The 21,045-nt window shown below is 50.3% G+C and overlaps 2 protein-coding genes across 25 annotated transcripts in view; both read left to right on the top strand.

Annotated features, from left to right (window-relative positions):
• The window catches only part of MBNL1 (muscleblind like splicing regulator 1), a 113,383-nt gene extending 104,719 nt beyond the window's left edge, over positions 1-8,664 (top strand). For 21 of the 24 annotated variants that reach the window (XM_052804144.1, XM_052804129.1, XM_052804128.1 and 18 more), the window contains 3 exons: positions 58-152; positions 3,585-3,659; positions 5,276-8,664. In XM_052804144.1, the coding sequence (XP_052660104.1) occupies positions 58-152; positions 3,585-3,641 (152 nt within the window). In that variant the 3' untranslated portion in view covers positions 3,642-3,659; positions 5,276-8,664. The remainder of the gene's footprint in view (positions 1-57; positions 153-3,584; positions 3,660-5,275) is intronic. The other 3 variants (XM_052804135.1, XM_052804139.1, XM_052804136.1) reach the window with 2 other exon arrangements.
• Positions 8,665-12,640: 3,976 nt separating this feature from the next.
• P2RY1 (purinergic receptor P2Y1) overlaps positions 12,641-21,045 on the top strand; it is a 39,656-nt gene continuing 31,251 nt past the window's right edge. Inside the window, exon 1 of the mRNA XM_052803367.1 lies at positions 12,641-13,108. The gene's annotated coding sequence lies outside the window, so the exon portion shown is untranslated. The remainder of the gene's footprint in view (positions 13,109-21,045) is intronic.

The following is a 21,045-nucleotide window of genomic DNA, read 5'->3' as shown; positions in this document are numbered from 1 at the left end:
GTTCCCATACTGCTACACTCTTCTGTATGTTTGCTTATATGATTTTCCTTCCGAAAGTTCCCATGGTGCACGGTGCTACGCCAGCCACTGTGTCTGCAGCAACAACATCTGCCACAAGTGTTCCCTTCGCTGCAACAGCCACAGCCAACCAGGTTTGCTAATTTACAGCTTTGTTCCTTACAGACAACTTGAAATTGGTGCTTTTAATGAGCATGGGGGTTTTGATTTTACCTCTTGTTGGCCTACACATTCTCTCTAAGATCTGCAGCACAGCTTAATAAGCCTTTATCCATGCTCAAAAGGTGCTGCAGTTCCATTTCTGATGCTAAAAATAATTGATAATAGAGTTTCTGACTCAGTCTTAACATTTATGGGCCATGCTGCTTCTGCTCTCAGAGATGTAAAGAGAAAGGGATAATACACGGAACCCATTATTTATTTCTATTTCTGTGAAGCCGATAGTTCCTTTTAGTGCAGAACTCCAGTGAAAGCCAGTAAAACCTTTGTGCGGAGGGGTTGCAGGATCACAATTTTAACAGTCTGAATTTAGCAGTCTGAACATGTTCTGACTCTCCTCTTCCAAGAGCAAAACAAAAACGTCTGAGCATGGGCCACACAGAAACTTCTTTTAAACCTTTGTTTCAGCTTGTGATTCTGCTTGGAAATGGCCAATTACTTGTTGCAGTAGGCAGACTTCAGTTAAGAAAATGTCCATTAGAGTCTGGTTTTATTTCTAAATAGCTACCCCAATTGTTGCCATGTTTAGATGTATTTCAGGAATAAAAGAATAATGGTTTACTAAATAAGTGATTAAAAGTCCTCCCAGAAAAGCCAGGAACGATGCTCTAAAGATGAGTACCCGGGGCCAGAGGAGCTGCAGTCCCCACATGTACCAGCTGCAGCTGCACTTGAGAACAGAACGTGGCCTGTTGTTTTTATCTAGCTGGGTTGTCAAAAATGCGGATTTCTGTAGTAGGTCTGGCTGAAAGTGCAACAATGAAAACTTTTTAAAGACCCTCTCATTCGTCTTATAAAAACAAATTATTTTTTGAGATTTACTAGGAAGTTAGAATTGCCAATGTCATGAAACCATCAGTTCTGGTCTAATATGCAGGTATTACTCTCAACTCAGTGGGAATCACACATGTGCCTTTTAGAAGAGGGAACTAAACATTTTCTTCAGTATTTTGCAGGTGTGGTTCTGTATGTGTGATTAATTCTGGAGATAAATGTCGGTTTTTAAGGCAGGCTCACGCGACATACTCAGCTCCCTAAGTCATGAGAGCTAACTCCTTAAACAGTTCCAAAATCCCACCCTCAAGTTGTCAGGTTTGCAGCTGCAGCTGGACGGTGAGCAGCAAGACCCGTGCCCGTGCCCGTGCCCTGCTGCTCATGCCCCTCTGTGCTTGGGGAGGATGGCACCGGCTCCTGCCGAGCCGGGAGCGCCAGGGCTCGCTGCACGGCGCCGGGCGCTGCTCTGCTGCCGCGGGCACCAGGTGCCGCAGGCTCTTGCAGGATTAAGTGCAGAGCCTGGCTTCAAGCCTTCCCACCTTTGCCTGTTGAGCCACTACCATTTTGTACTACGCCCAGCTGTACGTTCTTTGTTAACCTGTCCGCTTACTGGTCTCTCAAAAATAGTACTCCAAAAATTATACTATTGCAGTGATACATAGGTGTCCACATCCTGAGTCTCAAAAGGGGCCTGGATATTTTACAATTCCAAAAAATACTCAAGTTAGTCTGCTCAGCAGGTAGCACTTTCTGCTCTTGAGAAATGTTTGCTGAATGACCATGTCAATCACAGATTTAAACTAGCATAAGAATTACTTTGTATTTTGAAAAGCTAGTTTATAGGTAGGACTACCTGTGCATACATGTCACCTAAGCAAGCAACCACCTGTATGCCTGAAGTATCTTAATATTGTAATTTATTGCACCATAAAGTTAATTTAAATGTGTCTCTATATTGTCCGTAAGTCCAGAGAGTTGTGAGAACAAGCCAAGCCACAGGAAAACGTAATTGTTTTTTAAAATCATCTCTGTCCAAATAACCATGCACTTTCCCAAATAGATTACAGGGAAACTTTCTGTTGTAGAATCTGATCATTTCATGCATATCCTCCCTGGAGCCTCATAACACACTTAGTACAGTACTGCAGCCAAACCTCAATATATACATATATAACAAATATATGTATATACTATGTGAGCAATGCTGAAATTATTTAATGCCACACGATGCAATGTGCATGCATGCCAAAAGTCTTAAGATCTGGCCCTTCATCTTCATTGACTGGTGTTGAAGGTCCTTGGTATGTTCCGACAGCACTATCCCTGATGCTTCTACACAGTTGGGTGCAACAGCCTGTCCTGCAGCAGTAGAAAAAAATGGTATGAGAAGCTTCATTATGCTTGAAGCACGTTTCTGTACGAGTTGGCAATGTTGTAGAGTTGTGTGAAGTGCTAGGGGAGGAGAGGGCACGAGGGGTGGAAAAACCAACACCAAGACCTCTAAACGATTTAGTTAAGAAGAAACCTCCCCATTCCCCTTCTTGTGCGGATTAACAGATCAGCCTTAGTGTCCGTCAGGAAAAAGAGTCTTTTCAAATGCGACAGCCGTTTGTGATCGCACAGGTCCGTTTTGTGTCCCATGCCCCAGCATGTTTCCCTGTACGTGGGCGCATCCGTTTGCTCCCTCCCGCCGGACTCGTGGTCCTGTCTGTAATGCAGGGCGGCTCGCGGTTCCTCCAGCCCCTGCTCGCCTTAGTGCTGTCCTTCTCAGGGGACTGGCCCGCGAGGTCTCTTTGGGCTCGCTGCCGCGGACTTCAGCCTGTGCACCACACACAGAGGGCTGCACCCTGGGACCCCAGGGTGGGATGCAGAATAGAAGTTTGTTGTTTGTACTGCTGGTAATCTACCCTGGTTTTAATACTTTTTTTTAAAATGGGAAACTGACGTTGATGGGGCACTTCAAGAGAAGCCACGTACTGAATTCTGTTTATGCAGACAAACATTTTGAGAATTGTTTCACTGCTTTGGGGAGTCTTAGCTTTTCGGCTGATCCACCGTGATGCCCGCAGTGGCCGTAGGAAGAGCAGGCAGCTCTTCTCGACAGTGGATTTTCACTGGCTGTGAAAATCAACCTCAGGGCATCTTAGGTTTGGCATTCAAAACCCAAGACAGTGAAAGCAGTGAACACTTCACAAAATCAGACTGAAACAAGGTCACTGTAGAATTTATCATTTTAAATGATACACTGAAAGCACAGAATTTTGTGTAGGCCAACAAAAAGGGCGATTGTCAATTACTGCACTGCATGACTTTTGTAGATTTTAACTTCTCTTATTTCCTAAACAACCAATAATACTTATTTATATTTGTCAAGTAGTTCTTAACACAATGTTTTCCAGTTTTTAAGTTGCTATTGTAGCACTTCAGTTGACTTTAACTTATAGTTACAATATAAAATCCACCAACTCACAGCTGATCCTCACTTTTCCAAACTTATGTTCTGTAGCAAAATGCTGTGTCTCTGGGTTGGCTCATCGCACATGTTATTCATTGTTTAAATTTTTTACCTGTAGATACCCATAATATCTGCCGAACATCTGACTAGCCACAAGTATGTTACACAGATGTAGACATTTTGTCATCAAACAGTAAGTTCCCGATGTGTTGTTGCTTGCATTTTTCTTACCTTTATGTGTGCATAATTTGTCTTTTGCAGGGACAGAATGTTTTTATTTTACTTCTAAGAAAATTAATAAGATACGGGGAAGGGGAAGAGGCTCTGAACTCCACCGACGCGCAATTCTTCTTTGCGTGGAGATCCCATAGTTAGCAGTGACCACGTTAGCTAGTGTGTTGGACCAGATGTTGGTGTTAGTTTGTACATATCCATATAGCAAAATCAGAGAGTCTAAAATTAGAGTTTTAAGTTTTGTTTATAAAGGATGATGGCTCCAGCACTGATGTGAGCCGAGGGCCAGGTCTGGGGGGGTGATGGTTACGTTAAGCTGTCTTTAGAAAGAACGGATTTTAAATCTCCAAATTGGGAAAGCCAGAATCTCTTAAAATACAGGTTTAGTCGTCTGTGTAGCTGAAGCCTGATTTCTCTTGAACGCAGGTTGTCAGACTACGATGCGTTATGTACAGTATTTTCCTGGCATGGGTGGTATGGCAAGGAGAGGTCCCACAGTGCAGGCACAGTTCATACCTGCATTGTGTTGGTGTGAACGGCGATTGCAGATAGTGTATGTCAGCTTTTTATACTGTAACCTTTATCCTGCATAGCTTGAAATCTAGGTTTGCGTGCCTAAGCTTGAGAGACTTTTTTTCCCCTGTATCTTCCCATGAGTAAACTGTAGTTTCCCGTCTGTCACTAAATTGCCTGGTGTCATCAAGACCACCCGCAGCACATCACCTCCCCTAGGATAGCTTGTGATTTGTATTACCTTTCTCTCCCTTGCGCTCCATTTCTGCTGTGTTTTTTATTGAATGGCTTGGCCATAATGGAATTATTACTTAGGGTGAGGATTAACTGATTTGCCACAGTGGGTTTATAATAATAGTTATTCCTTTCAGCTGAGCGTAAACATTGTTAAACTGCTTGAGTGACTCAGGTGGGACGCCTCTTATCTGCAGCCTAAACTTGCTACAGGGCTTCCCTCTGCACTCAGCTGGGACTGGGGTGTCCCCATTTCAGAGACCCTCCCGAGGTGGAGGAGGAGGAATCGCTCTCTAGATGTGTCTCTCATGCGATAGGCAACAGAGACCAGAGAAATAGCTACGCTAGATGGGCAGTGAAGTAAGAAAAATTACCTTGGGAATACAGGGCCCAGATCCCTAAGGATGTTTAGGTGCCTCTCAACCACTGGCTGGGCTCCCAGGTTTTACGGGGGCAGCAGCAGCAGCAGGGCTTGGGAAGAGAGAGGGGCCCGGGGCTGCCGGGCAGCGCTCCCGCAGCACTTTGTGGGAGCTGCCCCCCAGGGGCTGGGCTCTGGGAAACTGTCCCCCGGGTTCTGCTCCCACGGCTGGGACCTTGGGAACAGCGGGAGGTCGGTGTGTCGTGCGCTTTTATCGCTGCGGGATTCGGGTGTAAAGTGAACCTCTGCTGGAAGGAGTTACCGAAGGGAAATCCCGCAGGGGTTTGGGTGCAAGCTTCCCTGATGCTCGGTGGCAGACTTCCCCGTTGCAAATGTAAAGTTTGCGCTGATGTGGTGCTAACAAAAAGTTGTGACTCTGTTGAAAACGCTTTCTCTTCCTTCTTTTCTAGATCATAACTAAAGAGAAAAGGACAGTGTGTTTGGGTTGAGAAGAGGACGAGCTCATTAGCCATAATGTATATACCGTCAAGCAACACTCGGAAACTCCCTCAGCAGTAAGACATCCACACATTGCATGTTAACGAGATGAAACAAGAACTTGGAAATCCACTGCACACTGTTGCCTATATACTTTGTACATTTAATTGATATTTGTGCTGAGGTGATCTTATTGTCTAAAAACTACAACATTGTCTATCTTTTCTAGCACAGAAGTATGCATATGCATTTGAATATGCATATGTAGTCTATTTCCTACATAATCATGTATGTCACCTTGAAAAGACAGACGATGATGTAACCATAAATCTATTATGTATTGGTACGTCTGTAGACCAAGATATAATTTTTTAAAGTAAGTTTATTTCTTTCAAGGTTTACAAATAACAAAGGTGCACCTTGTATTTAAAATTGCCATTATAGATGAGAGCGTGCATGCACAGTAATTTTTGTTTAAGAGTAATATTTTTAATGTAATAGATTGTAAGAAGTGGTAAGAGAGGTATCTGACAGAGATGAATGTGCCAAGCAAAACCACAACTGTGTATATTTTAAAGCACATCAATGGCTTTAAGTACCATGTTGTTAAGGATTCTCATGAAGTGCCATAGACTGTACATCCAATTAGAGTATTATTTCTGCAGTGTTATTTTCAGAACCACGTTTTCACTTACTTTACTAGTACTAATCAGTCAAAGGGCACCATTCTGTTTCAAACCAAAGCTGTCTCAGAAATGGCCAACTATTCCTTACAGTAACAGTAGACAGCACAAGAAAGATACTCTAGCCGTACAAATTAACCCATACTGGACATATATATAAACTATTTTAAGGCATTGTAGTGTAATATTTATGCATATTTTACTGTATAACATGATATACAAAAGGGAAAAGCCATTTCTGAGACACAGTAACAAACGTTTGAGGAACTTCTTTTGCTTCTATTTATAGCCTCTGTTGAAAGTCAAAAGGACTATAAATGTTTTGCAGAGTTGGGTTTCACTTTTACTTCATCAAAGTCACGCTTTACATGGTGACTCTAAACAAAGACAGAAGAAGCACTGACATCAGATGCATGACAAACCAAAATATGAAAAAATGGAGATGTTAATTAGCGTAGGAATTGGGTGGGTTAAATACTTGGGTGAGTTTTATATGTGATTTTTTTGTTCAGATTAACTGCTTATAGCCTTAGAAAGCCTTTACAAAATAAAAACAAAAAAAATAGATGTGCATTCAAGTTTTAAGAATGGATTCATCCAAAGGAATTCCTTTTTGTGGTTTGGATGTTGCAGCTAGTAAAGGATATTTTTGCTCTGTTCAGCAAAGTGCTGAAGTGGGGGCCAGGTCACTGGTAGCGTAGCGTGGAGTGGAAGAAGCGCGAGTTCGGTTGTAGAACTCTCCATACTTCCAAGTTTACTGCAAGTTTTTATGCTTGAGAGAGATGCTTTATAGTATAAGAATGATGTGTTGATTTTACTGATTGTACTGTACATCTATTAAAGCCTTAGATTATTACATTACGGGTTAAAACCCATACCAATGTAATTTCAATCGTGTTAAGAAAGTATAGGTGACTTCACATGTTATTGTAGTTACTTAACATTATAGAATATTACTTATTTTTTTTCTTGTTAAAAGTGTAGTTTTTATTTCTTACATTTATTAGATTGTTTTCATTTTCTATTACCAGTTGAATACCATTTCAGTTTATAGAATTTTGTTTTATTAGAGTTTACTGATGACTTTTTCAAAATACAAAAAAAAAAAGTAGTTTTCTTCATAACATACTCAGTTTTGAATTTACATGTAGTGTCATATGAGTATTCGTATTATTGTTAACTAAATGATTTATATTTTACTGATTTAATATTACAATGTAAGAATGTCAGTCATTGTTAGTTCTTGTCTAGTTTTCATTAAAAGAACAAAGATCTTTTATATGGATATCTTATAATTATATAATCATTGCTAAGTAAGAAGTTAAGTTGTTGCTATCGCAACAATCCTGGCAGACAATTGAGTAATATTTTGATGATTTATTTTGTTTGTAATTAGTTATTATGAGAAAATCTAGTTCCTAGATATTAGAATAAAATTTATTTTCTACTGTATCCATTTCAAATGTTAAAATATTGTTTAAATATTTTTTGAAATCCCTGAATATCAGGCCTTGTTATAAATAAGCTGCATAATCAATAGATCAAGGGACTTTTTGTTGATAATCCAAATACTCAAAGTTTACGTAACAAGAATTATAGCGTGTGTGTGCAAACTCTTGAGGGTTGATTATGCTGCAGTTTAGCATGTGGGAACGTATAGAGAGAAGGTTGACTTTTTGCACTTCTGTATATAGTCAAAAAAGAGAGAAACCTGTATAATAGTAAGATCTTATTTTGAATAAAAATGTCTATAATTACAAGGAGTTTTGTTAAGGCTAATAAAATGACAGGCTGAACAAAATTGCTTGCAAAAGTGGCACAGAGTTAGCACTCCATACCCCTTCAAAAAAGTTGCTTTGCTTTATGTGGACAGCTTGTAGTTTGCCAGGATTTTTTCAGCTGGAAAGATATGCCATCCTTCCAAGATCTCATGACTGACAAAAGCTCCACTGGTTCAAATCTGCCTGAAAATCATTAATAAAAAAAAAAAAAAGAAAAAAAAAAAGAAAAAAAAGCAGGTACTTCAAACCATCAAGGTGAAATCATGGATCAAATATTCCGTACATTATTCAAAAACTACTGCATGTTTAAAGTATCAAAAAATATATTAAAGATATATGCTATTCAAACCAGTTTCTGACAATTTCAGTGGTTTATTGTTCACAAAAAAGATTCTTCAAAACAAATACTGACTTTCACAAAAGAGTTAAATCATGAACAGGCAAACCAAACAGCACACCGTAGCTGTAGTTGTTATGTGATTATTTTTTATCGCTGTAGTGGTCCTGTTCTTTTAGCAGGTGAAAAAAAAACCCTGGGAAATTTTACCGTTTTAATGGAAACCGTTCAGGAAACCTTGTCATTATATATGCCAAAGCTGGAAAGAGAAAGTGATTAGGCCATTACTGTATCTGATCTCTCCAGTACTCACACTGAATGATTAATGAAGTTGCACTTACTTGCAACCCCGCAACTTTCATCTGCTGAAAGGACAGATGTGCTTGGTTTTACTATTATGTAATCACAGACTTACTTTTTGCTTGTAGTTGCTCCAAATTATGTACTCTGTCCTGGGCTGCAATTTGTTTTTATGCTTATTTTATTATTACTGCTATAGTTGACCTTGCTGTATGGAAAAAATAAAGTGAAATTGCCCTAATAAAAGTTCTCTTTCTTAATTACGTTTTTTTATATCAGGTTAAAAATCGCACCGCTTTCTTTTGTACACGTTTTTCATTTTATCTGCGCATTTGTTTGACTGAAGGGATGTAATTTATTTGTGGGGAAAAAAACCTATATGCTGGTCTGGGGGGTTTTTTCTTCAACAGTGCATAATAAGTTAGATATACAGAATATATATTAAGAATGCTAAGCATACGTGACATTATTGATAAATCCAGAGGATAAATGTAAAGTACCAGGGTACCACAGATCCAGACCAAGCTGTTATTACCCTCAGGGAGAAGAAAGGGACCCTCGACATCTGCGCCCGGCGTTAGTGCCCGCGGCGGGGGTGCAGCCAGGCGGTGGCTGACGTTAGAGGGAGCCCCGTTTCCACGTGTTGCTCTTCCTTGGTTAGTCTCCCACAAATCACTCTGAGAGTCAAAATTGTTGACCAAAAAATCACAGGCTTCATTCGGAAAAGGAAGCGCATCGGAACGCTTGTTTTGCATGAGGATTTCAGGTGGTGTCTCCTTGTTTGTTAGCGCGGCCTGAGAGACCTCGCAGAAGAGCTGGTGTTTCAAAGGCCGGTTTTATTGACCTCATTTCTCAGCTCAGCACATCAGGATGCCTCATTCCTGTCGGCTGAACACCCGGCTCATTTGCGCTGTGTTTGCGTCGATACCTGCGATGACACTAGCATTTTAATTTGTCATTGCATTTAGCTGCTAGGTGAAAAAATAACGTGTCAAGCAGCACGAAGGTTCTAAATTAGCAAAAAGAACACGACTTTCTTTTCCTCTCCAACCAGTGAAGGTGGCCACGGAGGTTCCCGTGGTTAATCAGACGGCTCTGACAGCTGCTATCGGTTAGTGCTCCCGCGACCAAAGTCCGGCACTGCCCTGGGTGCCAGCCCCACGGGAGGTCACTGTCACGCAGGACCCTCCGCCGCAGCCGGGTCAGGTCTGTCCCCTTGCACCCGGGCAGTGCCGGGGGGGTCTCGGGCCGCAGCCGCTGGAAAGCGGGTACCGAGCAGCAGCTCAGCCTGCGGCGGAGCCGAGAGGAATAAAACCGCTCGGATGCTGAGGAGAGCCACGAGAAGGAGCTCCTGCCAAAGCGGCGTCGGCGCCTGCGGCTCGGGAAGCCGGTGGCCGTGGCACCTCGCCGGCCGGGGCCGGGATGGTAACAATGGCAGGAGCAATTAATAACAACTGTGTTAAAACCAAGATAAAAGAATCCTGTCCGGAGGGATCCATGTGTGTCTGCAGCTGAGATGCTTTCTGAAATGAGGAAAGGATTCTCGGCCTCTGGGGGAGGAGGAGCAGGAACCTCCTTCAGCAACCTGGGTCTGGGCAGCTGGGGACCACGGCCGAGCCTTTCCCTGAGCTCCCCTTCCCTCCCCAGCCCGGCGCGGCCCTCATCTCCCACGGGAGCCCTGCGGGGGGGTCAGCGCCGCAGGGACACCCACCGGGACGCTGCCTGTCGCAGCCCGGGAGAAGCGGTCATCGTCCTGCCTCTTGCTTGGCGGAGTTAGCGAGGGAGTTTTAATTGCTGCCTTTGTGTGATTTGTGAGAACGGGGAATGGCATCGGGAAGAAGGAGAGAGAATAATTCTGAGGGTCTTTTTCCATCCAGATGCTAGTTGTAATAAAAAAAAAAGCCCATGTCGTGCCCAAACGGAGCTGATCACACCGCTTTCTGTGGTCCCGGCAGCGGCATCGCACGATGCTTCGGTGCCTCGTGCCGGCTGCCAGCGCAGCCTTGGCGTTGGGGAGAGGTGCCGGGTCCGGCACGGCTCTGCCCGCCGGCAGCGCCCGGGGACGCGCAGCGAGACGTGGGGGCCGGGGAGAGCAGCACCGTGCCGGGCCGTGGGCCTGAGCGACCCGTCACCGCCGTCGGCTCCTGCAGCCCCAGAGCTGCTGGGAAAGCGGGTTTGGAGAATTGCGCAGGTGCCTGGGAGTGGGTGGGCGTGATGGGGCTCAGCTGGGGATAAAGGGCTGGAGGCAGCAGGGCTGCAGGGAGCTGTGGCTGCAGGAGGGAGCTGGGGGCTTCTGGATGGGCAGGTAGGAGCTGGTGGCTGGGGTGGGGGCACGGCTTGGGGTCCCTGGGCGAGATCTCCGGGAAACGGCTGATCCGCAGCCTCGGGAGGGCACCGGCACTGGGGGAGACCTTGCCCTGGTCCCCTCGTTTCTGGGTAATGGCACAGAGCAGCGGTGGGGGCCACGGTGCCGGAGGATTCCCCTTGGGGTTATGCCTCCATCGTGACCGTGAGAGTGAGTGGTGAAAGTACAGGGTGGTGACGGGTCCTTGGTGCTGCTTTTAAGAGGGGGACGGACCTCCCGCAGCTGACCTGGGCGAGGTGGTGGGGCCCTTCCGCGGGGGACCTGCCTGCGGCGCGGGTGCACCCCTATCGAGGCGTTTATTATTGCCGTGCAGAGCTGTCGGGTGTTGGAAAGGCACGGCTGAAGGGCCCCAAAGCAGCTGACATGCGGCTGCTTTAACTGGTATTTCTCGTTGCGTGTTGCTGGTGGTGCCGGGATGCCCGGGGTGGGGGGGTGGTTGGTGAGAGCGAGGGTACCCGGTCGTGCTTTGCGGTGCTTCTGCAAAAGCTCCGTCTTGGTGAAGGAGCTGTGCCGTGTGCCGGAGGGGTGCCACGGCGTTTGCGGTGGGATGCCCTGTGCTGGGGGCCCACCGCCTGCAGCCCCCGGGGCTGGGGGTGGCGAGGGAGGGGGAAAAGTCTCCCTTTTTTATATAGGAACTCCAGGAACAAACTGAAAGGTGAGAAGTCAGTGCGCTGTGTGTTTCATGGGAGTTGGTGAAGACGTTGGAAAGTGCGTTATCCCTGTGCTAATAAACCACAGGAGGAAATGAATCACAGCGATATTTCAGGAATGCACCACAAATAAATGTGCAGTTACTCCGAAGCACCCCGAAAGCGCTCCGAGGGTGCAGCCAGACAGCGTTCATCACATACACGTTCTCGGTACCTAAGAATAGCCAGTTTGGAGTCTCTTACCCATCACAGGAATTTAGCAAGCTTGTTGTGGCGTATATTGGCAATTACCTGGCACCAATAGGGAAACATTCAATTAAATAGTGGCAAGAGAAGTGACAATTATGGGATGGGAAAGACAGTCTATGCTCTTCTGCAAACAGCATGTGCCACAGCGCTGCATGTTCAGCCCCCCTTGGGGCGAGGGGAGCAGGGTCCCTCCCTGGCAGGCACCCTGTGAGGGGTGGGATGGGGGTGCCGCGGGCACGGTGCGGACCCTTGGCTTTGGGGGTGGAGAGAGCAAAACCGCTTCGGCTGTTTTCATGTGCCCTCAGCTACAAGGTACTGGGGCGGTGGGAGGCACCTGCAGCGCTTCCCGAGGATGGGGGATGTATCTGAGCGCTCGGGAGAACGAGCCCACCCCGTCCCCTGGGCTGGGGGAATGGGAATGAAACCGCAGGGCTGAGTGTGGGCGCCTGAGCCGTGGGGTGCTGGTGAGATGCCCAGATGGATTTGGCCAGGAAGGAGGTGGGATGCTCGTGCTGGAGAGCAGCATCTGTGCCGGAGAAAACATCCAGTTATAAGGGAAATGTTTTTTTTCAGTGCTGTTATTAATCCCAAGCCTTACTCGCCAGCATGTGCTGGTTGTCCAGCCCTGGCTGTACACAGAGCGTGCGGTATTTGGGGCTATCCATAGCCCCGGGAGCAGCTTTGCAGCTGGGCTGGCACAGCCGGGGCTGCCTCCCGGCCATGGCACTCTGCAGGGGCATTGCAAAATGCTGTTCAAGGAAAGCAAAACAAATGCCTCCGTAGAGCAGTGTTGCTAATTGCCTTTTCCGCCCACGTCTCATTTTTCTCTTCTCAGTGAATACTTCTGGTCCAGGAAAAGGTCAGCAGTGGAAGTTGCTGCTTCCTACCTTGCTCTCAAGTACGGCTGGTTTTTAAGAGCCCTAAACCACACTTTATACAAAACAAACCCTATCTTATTGTTAGCATTAGTAGGGTGCAGTGTCATGGGGGAAGTTCCTGTGGCGACGAGCTGACCTCTGCTGAGTGGGTAAGGGTCAGCCAAGCAGCTTGTCTCGGTTAGGCTAAAACCAGACATCTGTGTCCTGCCGATAGCAGCTCGCCGTGGGTCAGGCGCCGCATCTTGCCATCAGCGTGCAGAAAAAGAGCTTCTCCCAGTGCTTGCTTGAGCACGGAGTCTATCTCGGTGTTTGTGTATGCATTTGGCAAATCCAGGTCGGCCTGCTCGGCGTCGTGCCTTCGTGTGGTGTTGGGGCACAGAGCCCGGGCGGCTTTGGAGGGACTTTTCTTGTCCCTTCCCTCCTCTTCCTGCACCCACTGCTTGCCGAGCAGCCCGGATCAGCAGCGCCTGCCCTTGCCGTCGGCACGCTCGGCTTTGCCGCCCCGCGGCAGAGCCGCTCCGGTGCTGGCTGGCTGTTTCAGCAGAGGCACGTTTAACGCTGGGTGAGTTTGGGGGCTGGCTCGGCACCGAGCAGCGGCAGCGATGCTGCAGCCCGGGGTGCCGCTGGCTCCGGGTGCTCCCCGGGCACACACGCACAGGACCCGCTGCGGTGGAAGCGTGGGGTGTGCTGAAATCCCGAACGAGACGCATGAAGAAGAGCCTGGCTCAGCACTGAGCTCTCAGCGCGCGCTCGTTGGCGGTGGATAAAAACCAGCGTCGGGCACCGAGAGCCGCTGCACTTTGGGTCTGTAGGATGCGCTGCGTCTCATTTCGTGGGCTACTTTTCTGCAGCCAGTCAGAAAGCGTGGCAACAGCCTGCGTGGGGTGTGCGCATCCAGCCGGGGGCTGTGGGTTTGTCTTTTTTTCCCCTGTCCCAGGTCACCCCCGCTCTGTCCCCCCCTCCCCATGCAGCACCGTCGCCCATGGTGGGCAGGAGCTGGGGCCGAGTGCTGGGTTTGGATGATTCCAGCGATGCTCTGGGGCATTTGGGCGAGGGGGTGGCCCCAGCCAGGGCTGACCTGGTCCACAAGCCCCGTGCCGGCAGCCTCTGGGGTGGAAATAGGTCTGAGCTCTGGCAGCACCGTGAACCTGGGCGAGTGACGGGCAGCCACCCACCCGCGCCTTGTCCTTGCCGTTCGCTGCGCGCTCAGCACCACTGGCCTTGTGTGCTTGTGCCGCAGCGCACGGGGCCGGTTGCCGCTTCTCTGCGACTGTACCGCGCGTCCTGCAGCAAAACTGATCTGGTGGTGAAATAACGCCTGCATTTAAAATGCCATCTTCGTAATTAGTACACGTGCACGTGCCAAATGGATCAGTCTCTCTCTGGTGTCTGGCTGGGTATGCCGCTGTGCTGCCGGGGAAGATGGGCAGCTCCCCGGCCGGGCTGGACGAGCAGCCGGTGAACAACAGCCGGCGCAGCGCCCGGTGCGTTCCTCGCGGTGCCAGCAACCGCAGCCTGCCTCGCAGCGTGTTACCCGAATGTGGGGTTTGGAATGGCAGGGACGCAGGAGACGCTGACACCTCACGGTGAAGGGGTCTGTGACTGTGGTTACAAGGCCTGTGGCATCGGCAGCCGTAAGCAAAGGGGGGAAAACATATCCAGTGTGTCATTTTGCCCAGCCTCTGACAGCTGCTGCTGGCTCCAGCTCCTTCCTCTGTTCGTAATTTCTAGTGCAAAAAGGAAAATGATTTGAAAAGATCGTTACTGCATGAAACCCAGTTCTGAACATCTGTGCTGAATTGAAAATTTTATCCTAAAATAGACACACAGATACAGAGTGAAAAGGAGCAACTTATGGAAGAGAGCTTGCGGGAATTAACAAGAACCTAACTTGCCCTATAAAATTGCTCTGGGGGTATCTGAGCATCTATCAGCATTCCTTCCTAACTTCACTGCCCGCTGCGTTGCTGTATGAAGTTCTCCCAATAGCAGGTATTAGTCCCTTTAACTGTGTCCATTCTCTAAAACAGCTCCATGCTGTTTGGAGGACATGGCGTGTCTGAAGTGTGGTGCTAGGGTTGGGTCTGCGTTGCCCTTTTATGTGTTTTATCTGTAACACAAAATCAGTAACGTACGCCTGCAGCAGCACAGAAATGTACGCCTGAACATAACCTACCTCTTCAGTTGGTGCTTGGTTTTATGAGTTGCTATAACAGAGTTTCAATTTAGTCTGCAATTAAATTATCTCTGCTCGTCTTTTCGCGCAGCTCGGAGCAGCCCGTTCCAAGAGCGCTGTGCTCTCGGCACAGCCGTAGTTCAGCGGCACTCTATAGGGGTGCACAGGCCGGCGTCTGCTCGCCTTTAGTCTTGAGATAAGAAACAGAATAAAAGGTGATGGCGGCCGAAGACGCTGGCTCGGCAGCTGATGGGGGCTGTGTGCCGGCGCAGGGGTGTGAAGGCGGTGGGGCGGGTGGCGATGCCCGTGTCGGTGCCAGCCCGGCAGTGCCCGGCGGGGCTGCCACGGCAGGCAGGGCTGCCCAGAGCCGCCAGCCAGCCTGGCCCGGTAAAGGATTCCCCGAGCTGTGCTGTTCGGGGAGAGAAGGCAGGATTCACCCCCGTGACCCCCGTGGCTGAGAGCTGTCCTTCCCCTACTTCATAGGGAACAGAGGGAAATAAAGCACTGTGTGGTTGAGAGGGGTTTTTTTTGGTTTTTAATCGCATGTTGTCCATAATGTAAAGCTTTATCTTGTCCTCTTGCCCCAGAAGCGGGGCTGGCTGATGCTGGGAGGCACGCTGTCACTGGGAAGCTCTTCAGCCCTCCTGCTCAGCCACCGCCTGGAAAACCCCCGGAGTCCCAGCTAACACCTGGTGTATTTTGTAGGGAATCGCTTTGATCGTTACTATTTTTAAAGAAAATTCTGGAGCTCGGCTTGAGCGTGCCAACTTAAACTGCTTGGAGAAGGGCCAGGGTTAGGAGGTAATTTATCCCTTGAGTAGGTCGGGGAGAGTAAGTGCGTACATTAGGGACCTTACCAAAACCAGCTGAAAAGGTGTTTGTCGTCTTGTACCTACAACGTGCTTGAGAAGGGTGGGCAGTTCTTACCGGCTGTGAACAGAGAAAATCTCAAAGTCTGGCTCTTGTGCTGAGGGATCGCTTGCTTCCCAGCGCAAGGAGCACGAGCCCTTCTGTAGCCGACCTCTAACTTTCCCAGCCTCCCACCCCCTCTTGGCCTCCTTTTTTTTTCCCAGCCTCCCACCCCCTTTTAGCCTCTTTTTTTCCCGCACTCCCACCCCCTTTTAGCGTCCACTTGTTTCCCAACCTCCCACCCCCTCTTAGCCTCCCTTTTTTTCCTGGCCTCTCACTCCCTTTTGACCTCCAATCTTTTCCCAGCCTCCCACCCCCTTTTTCCAGTCTATCACCCCCTTTTGGCCTCCAACCCCTTTTTCGCGGCCTCCCACCCCCTTTTGCCCCTTCAGCCTGCCATGCTTTTGGTGCCTTGACTTTTTTTTTTTTTTCCTCCAGTCTCAACTACTGATTTTTATTTATTTGTTGTGTGGCCTTCCCTTGTTTCTGCTGTCTCAGCTTTTCCCCTCTCGGCTGAGTCCCTGACAGGCTCCAGGAAACTGTTCTCAACTGTCCCATGTCTTCAAGGCCAGACACAGCAAAGCAAACAACCCCCCCCCCCTTGGGCAGGATTTAGGTCGGACGTGCTGCTTTCCGCATCCCGGAGGAGCCGGGTGCAGCGCCCGCCGTGCCAGTGCTGCCCTGGAGCTGCTGCAGTATCGGGGGGGGGTGGAGGACCCAAAGGGCAATCCATCTTCCTCCTGGAGCCACGCAACTTGGCTCCGCAGAAGAGCAGCAGCAGCGTCCCGCTGGTAATCTGGTTGCCTCTCCCGGGGCAGGCAGCACGTCCCCTGGGACTCCTGCCCGGCAGCGTCCCTGCTGCGCGATACGCTTCTTATTTAAATCCTCGAGAAAATTAGAACACAGAATTCATCTACTGGGATTTTTCTTCTGCATTACCAAGCCTTCAGTGCCCGCCTGGGGCACCGGTCAGTAACTGCAGCTGCCCCCCGGGGCTCTGGCCGCGCTGGGGCTGGGTGTCCCCGAGCTGTGGGGTCTGGGGCGTGCAGGCAGGACGGGCTGGGGTGCTGGACAGGACGGGCAGGAAAGCGGTATCTCTGGGTTGCACGCTGGATCTGAGAGGTGCTGCTCGTGTAGAGCGGAGGTACCAAGCGATGGGTTGTGCCCCTTGTTCCTCACATGCAACGGCATGGCGCCTGGCTGATCTTAAGCGAGATAAAATCACGAGGGAGTTCGTTTTCCAGACCCAGAGAGGCAGGAGGAGCCGGTGTGTCGGTGGGGCTGGGCGCCTGGCAGTGAGCCCACCTCGTGCACCGGCAGCCTTCCCTTCGGTGCCCCTTCGCTGCCACAGCAGCCCCCCCGTGCCGCCGGCCTCGGGCGTGGGAATGGGGTGCTGCAGTGCCGGGGGGAGCCGTGACCCGTGAAGAGCTGCCTAAGCAGAATTACCGTCCGTCAACAGCCTTAAACATTGCAAAGAAACGAGGGCACGCGCTGGTCTGCCTTAGCTACGCGGGCTTGCCCGGGATGCTACAGCGAGTACTTGCCACCTGGGCTGCTACTCGTGTCTTGGGCTCGGCGAGGTTCTGTGTCCAACGCTGCCTCAGTAATTGAACTTTAATACGCTACGCGGTCAAGTTTACTTAGATTATTTTTCTCTGGAGGAACCTCATATAACTAGGTGTTGGCAAACACGGACGTTGGCCTGTTGTCTGAGGCAGGCTTCTGCATACCCACGCTCGGTAACAAACTTATTAATGACAATAATAAAATGACCACTGTAAGCTTAAGGCAGAACCAGTTCCATCATTGCTGGAACTGCTCAGGAAAACGCTGGGGTGTTTCAATTCTTGTTAGCCCCCATAACCACAGCCATCCGTGATGGTCCCTGTCCCCGGCGGTGGCCGTGTCCCTAGGGCAGGCTGCGTCTCGGGGACCGCGTGGTGAGGATGCTGCTGGCTGGGGCAGTGCCGCGGCTCTCCGGCCCCGGGTCCCCGGCCAGGACTCACCCGCGCTGCCCCAGCACCGGGTGCCAAACCGAGCCCGGCCCCCTCGGAAATCTCTGCCCTCGGCAGCGGCAGCGTTCAGCCCAGCGCAGAGCCTGGCGTGCAAATGCTCTGCCAGCCAAGTGAGGGCTTTGGTTGCCCCCCCAGGTTGTTACCGACTGCCTTCAGGTACTCCAGTCAAACAGAGCGCTCGCTGCCGGAGAGCAAACACGCCAGGTTTGCCGCTTTCTGACTCACCAGTAAGTGAATTGGGCAATCTTCTGTTTCCCAACCTGTTTTCTTTCTCAGGAACTCGGTCTTCGCTTCGCTTTCAGGACAGCAAAGACCTAATCCAGCTGCTAGTTCACACATGCATCTCCCTCCCTGCTCAACAGATGCCGGCAAAAGCCCTCATTTTTCACGAGAAGGAAGATGGAGCTGTGCCCGGTGCCCCGGCAGCGGCGTGCCCGCCCGCTGAACCTCGCGGGGCTGTGACCCGCTCCCCTGCCGCCCCTTCCCGCAGCCTGACCCGTGTCCCGGGGTCCTGCCGACCCCGAATCGCTCCCAGGGCGAACGCTGCACCCGGGGGCCAAGACCCCCCCGGGAGCTGGGGGCTGCTGCGGGGCCGAGCGCTGCCCCGCTCCCTCGGGGACAGGACGGGGCAGGATGGGACAGGACAGGGCTGGCCCCGTGTCCCAAGATGCCCCAACGCGCAGGCGCAGGGCGACGTTCCACGGGCAGCGCCCAGCGTCAGAAACTGCCAGAACCTAACTCTGTTTTTCACATGCCTCTTCCGTGTCATTTCATATTCAGCGCTAAAATGTAGGCCTCGCCACTTCCCAATTTATTTTCTGGCATTTTACATTTCACCCTGTTTTCAGTAACTCGCAGTGCTCCCCTTCCCCGGTGCCTCACAGCCCTGCTCCTGGAGGGGAGTACCCACAGTCTGTTCTGCCAGGCAGATCGGCATCCCTCCAGCCTGCTGCCGGATGGATGGATGGTGGGAGAAGGGACACGCTTCCAATCCTTCCCCCTATTTTTTTTTTTCCTCCTTTTTTTTTTTCTTTTTCTTCTCCCCACCCTAATCCCAGGCAATGGTTTGTAATGCTGCAGTTTGAAGATACCCACTTGTGACAGATGAGCAACATTTTCTTATACTTTATTTGTAAATTCTTTCCCAATAGAGTGATTATTAGTAATTATATGAACCAAACTGCTACTTAAGTCTCTTGCTTTCCACGTGGCATCAGTTCAGGCTACTACAGGGCAGAAATCATTGAAGAATTTGGCACCCTATTTCGAGCATGCTGTGACAGTCCTCTCGGGCAAACAGAATTTTGTATTAATGTTTTAATCCCTCATGTCCTACCCTTCTGAGCTGAAGACTCGTTCTGGGAAGAAATCTGTTAAATCCGGCACGTGACTTTCTCGCAGCACCGCTTGCGATGTAGTTTTGAACGGGAACAGGAAGAAATGTGTCAACAACTTCGTGTCTCTTCTTGTCTGGAAAGCGGCATCCCTTGCCAAGTCGGCGATGCCTTTCGGCGAGGCGCGCCGCCTGCCAAGCGCATCCCTGCGCCGCGGGCACGAGCACCCCCGGGGTGCCGCTCGGAGCCCTGCGGACCCGCGGTCCTCGCCCACGGCCGCGGACCAGAGGTGCGTGACGGGGACATCTCCGCCTGCCTGCCGCCGGCTGGCAGGAGCCACGCGGTTTGCCTCCGCGTGTCGAGGGGGAGGCTGAGTCATCCCCTCGTTTTTTTAATAGTCCGGAGGAGGCCCAGCTGTCTCCCCGCCGGGCGCGGAGCGTCTGTGCCGCACGGCTTCAGCCTCCGTGCGAGCGCGGTGGCTTCCCACTTCATCCTTAATGTCATTGTTCCCGGAGAACAGCGTGTGCTGGCAGCGTACCGCCCTGTCCCGCGGGTCACTCGCTGTTGCTGCATATGTTGGGATTGGCTTAATTGGGGCTAAAACAGGGCTGTGTTCACACCTTGTCTCTAGAAACAAGGAGGAGACGAGCGTTAAAACCGTGCTGGAGCTTGTATTTCGCCCTATGTGTTTGTCGCAGTTGAGGCGTGTTGCCTTCACGCGTCTCTCTTCTTCCTGGACTTGATCCAATGGTTGGATCAAGGTGGTTTTGGTAAGGGGAGCGCATCCTCCTGCCAAACCGGATCCGGCGCCGTCGGGCCGTGCCGGGGAGCCGCCGGCAGCCCCCCGGCTCTGCTTTGGGCAAAGCTCACGCGCTGAAATGCAGCGTGTTGAACCCATGGCCGCAGGGCAGCTGCTGGCTTCTATTGTCCGTGTGTAAGTTGCAGCAACAGGAATTTGGATGCAGCCCTGGTGCCGGGATGGAGCTGGCGGGGCACTCATGCCCGGACCCCCTGTGCATGGTGCTGTGCACCCAGACGACCACCGCAGCGGGGACCAGTGGCGCTGGACTGGGTCCCACGGGCACTGCAGTCTGTAATGCTGGAGCTCCTCCGTGCGCATCGGCACGGCGTTTTGGTGCTTGTTTCTCCAGATGGGTTCTGGTCTTTGAATGTTTGTGCAGGGTAAAAAAAAAAAATTTTTTTAAATATTAGAAAATGAATGTATACTCCTGAGTTTCAGTAGTGGATGGGGGATAGCCATGGTGTTATACAATTCATTAAAAATATTATACTGACGGGCAATGCACTGTAATTAAAAAAAAAAAAAAGATTGTTTGCAAATCATGCAGGGATTTGTTTTAATTAAGTGCTGCCTTGTCAGACCCACACTGGGTTACAGAGGCTGCGAGAGCCCGGTTTCTCTCTTAATTAGCTGATTAGCTTCCCTGGCCAGAGGAGGCTGGCTGGCACAGGCCGCCGGCCATGTGCGGGGGTGACTTACATTGGCCATAGTTTGGATTTTTGCGGGGGGAGGAGTACAGAAGCACGGCAGCTTGATTTACTACGACTGCCGACAAATGAGGAAGTTACCATAAAAAAAAAAAACAAACAAAACCCAAAACCAAACAAACCAACCGCCCCAAAGGATAGCCCAGCCCCAGGCAGCTGCTCTTCCCGAGCTGCCCCAGCCGGGCTGTCCCTGGGGGGGACGGGGGACCCCGGCGCAGGGGGGGTCCCTGTGTGGGCGATGGGGCAGCACCCAGTGCCCCGTGTGCCCGCCGGCGGGGCCACGCGGAGCTGCACGACGGGTACCGGGAGTTCCTTAGAGCCGCATTCCTGCAGCATGTTAAACCGATGCAGAAATTACCGCCATAACGTAAAAATACGGGATGGCTTCATCAGAGGGGGAGAAGGGACCCCCCCGACCCACGGTGCTGGAGATCTTGTCGTGCTTAGTGGACGTTCTCACTCAAGCACGGGGACGGTCCCTCCGCCAGGACAGCTCTGACCTACTGACAGGGTTTTTTTTCCACACCTGGGCTGAATCCCAGGTTTGCCATCGCTC

Source organism: Harpia harpyja, chromosome 12 (genome assembly GCF_026419915.1).
Source record: "Harpia harpyja isolate bHarHar1 chromosome 12, bHarHar1 primary haplotype, whole genome shotgun sequence".
NCBI lineage: Eukaryota > Metazoa > Chordata > Aves > Accipitriformes > Accipitridae > Harpia > Harpia harpyja.
Note: the sequence above shows the minus strand (reverse complement) of the source record. Positions and strands in the feature narration are given on the sequence as shown.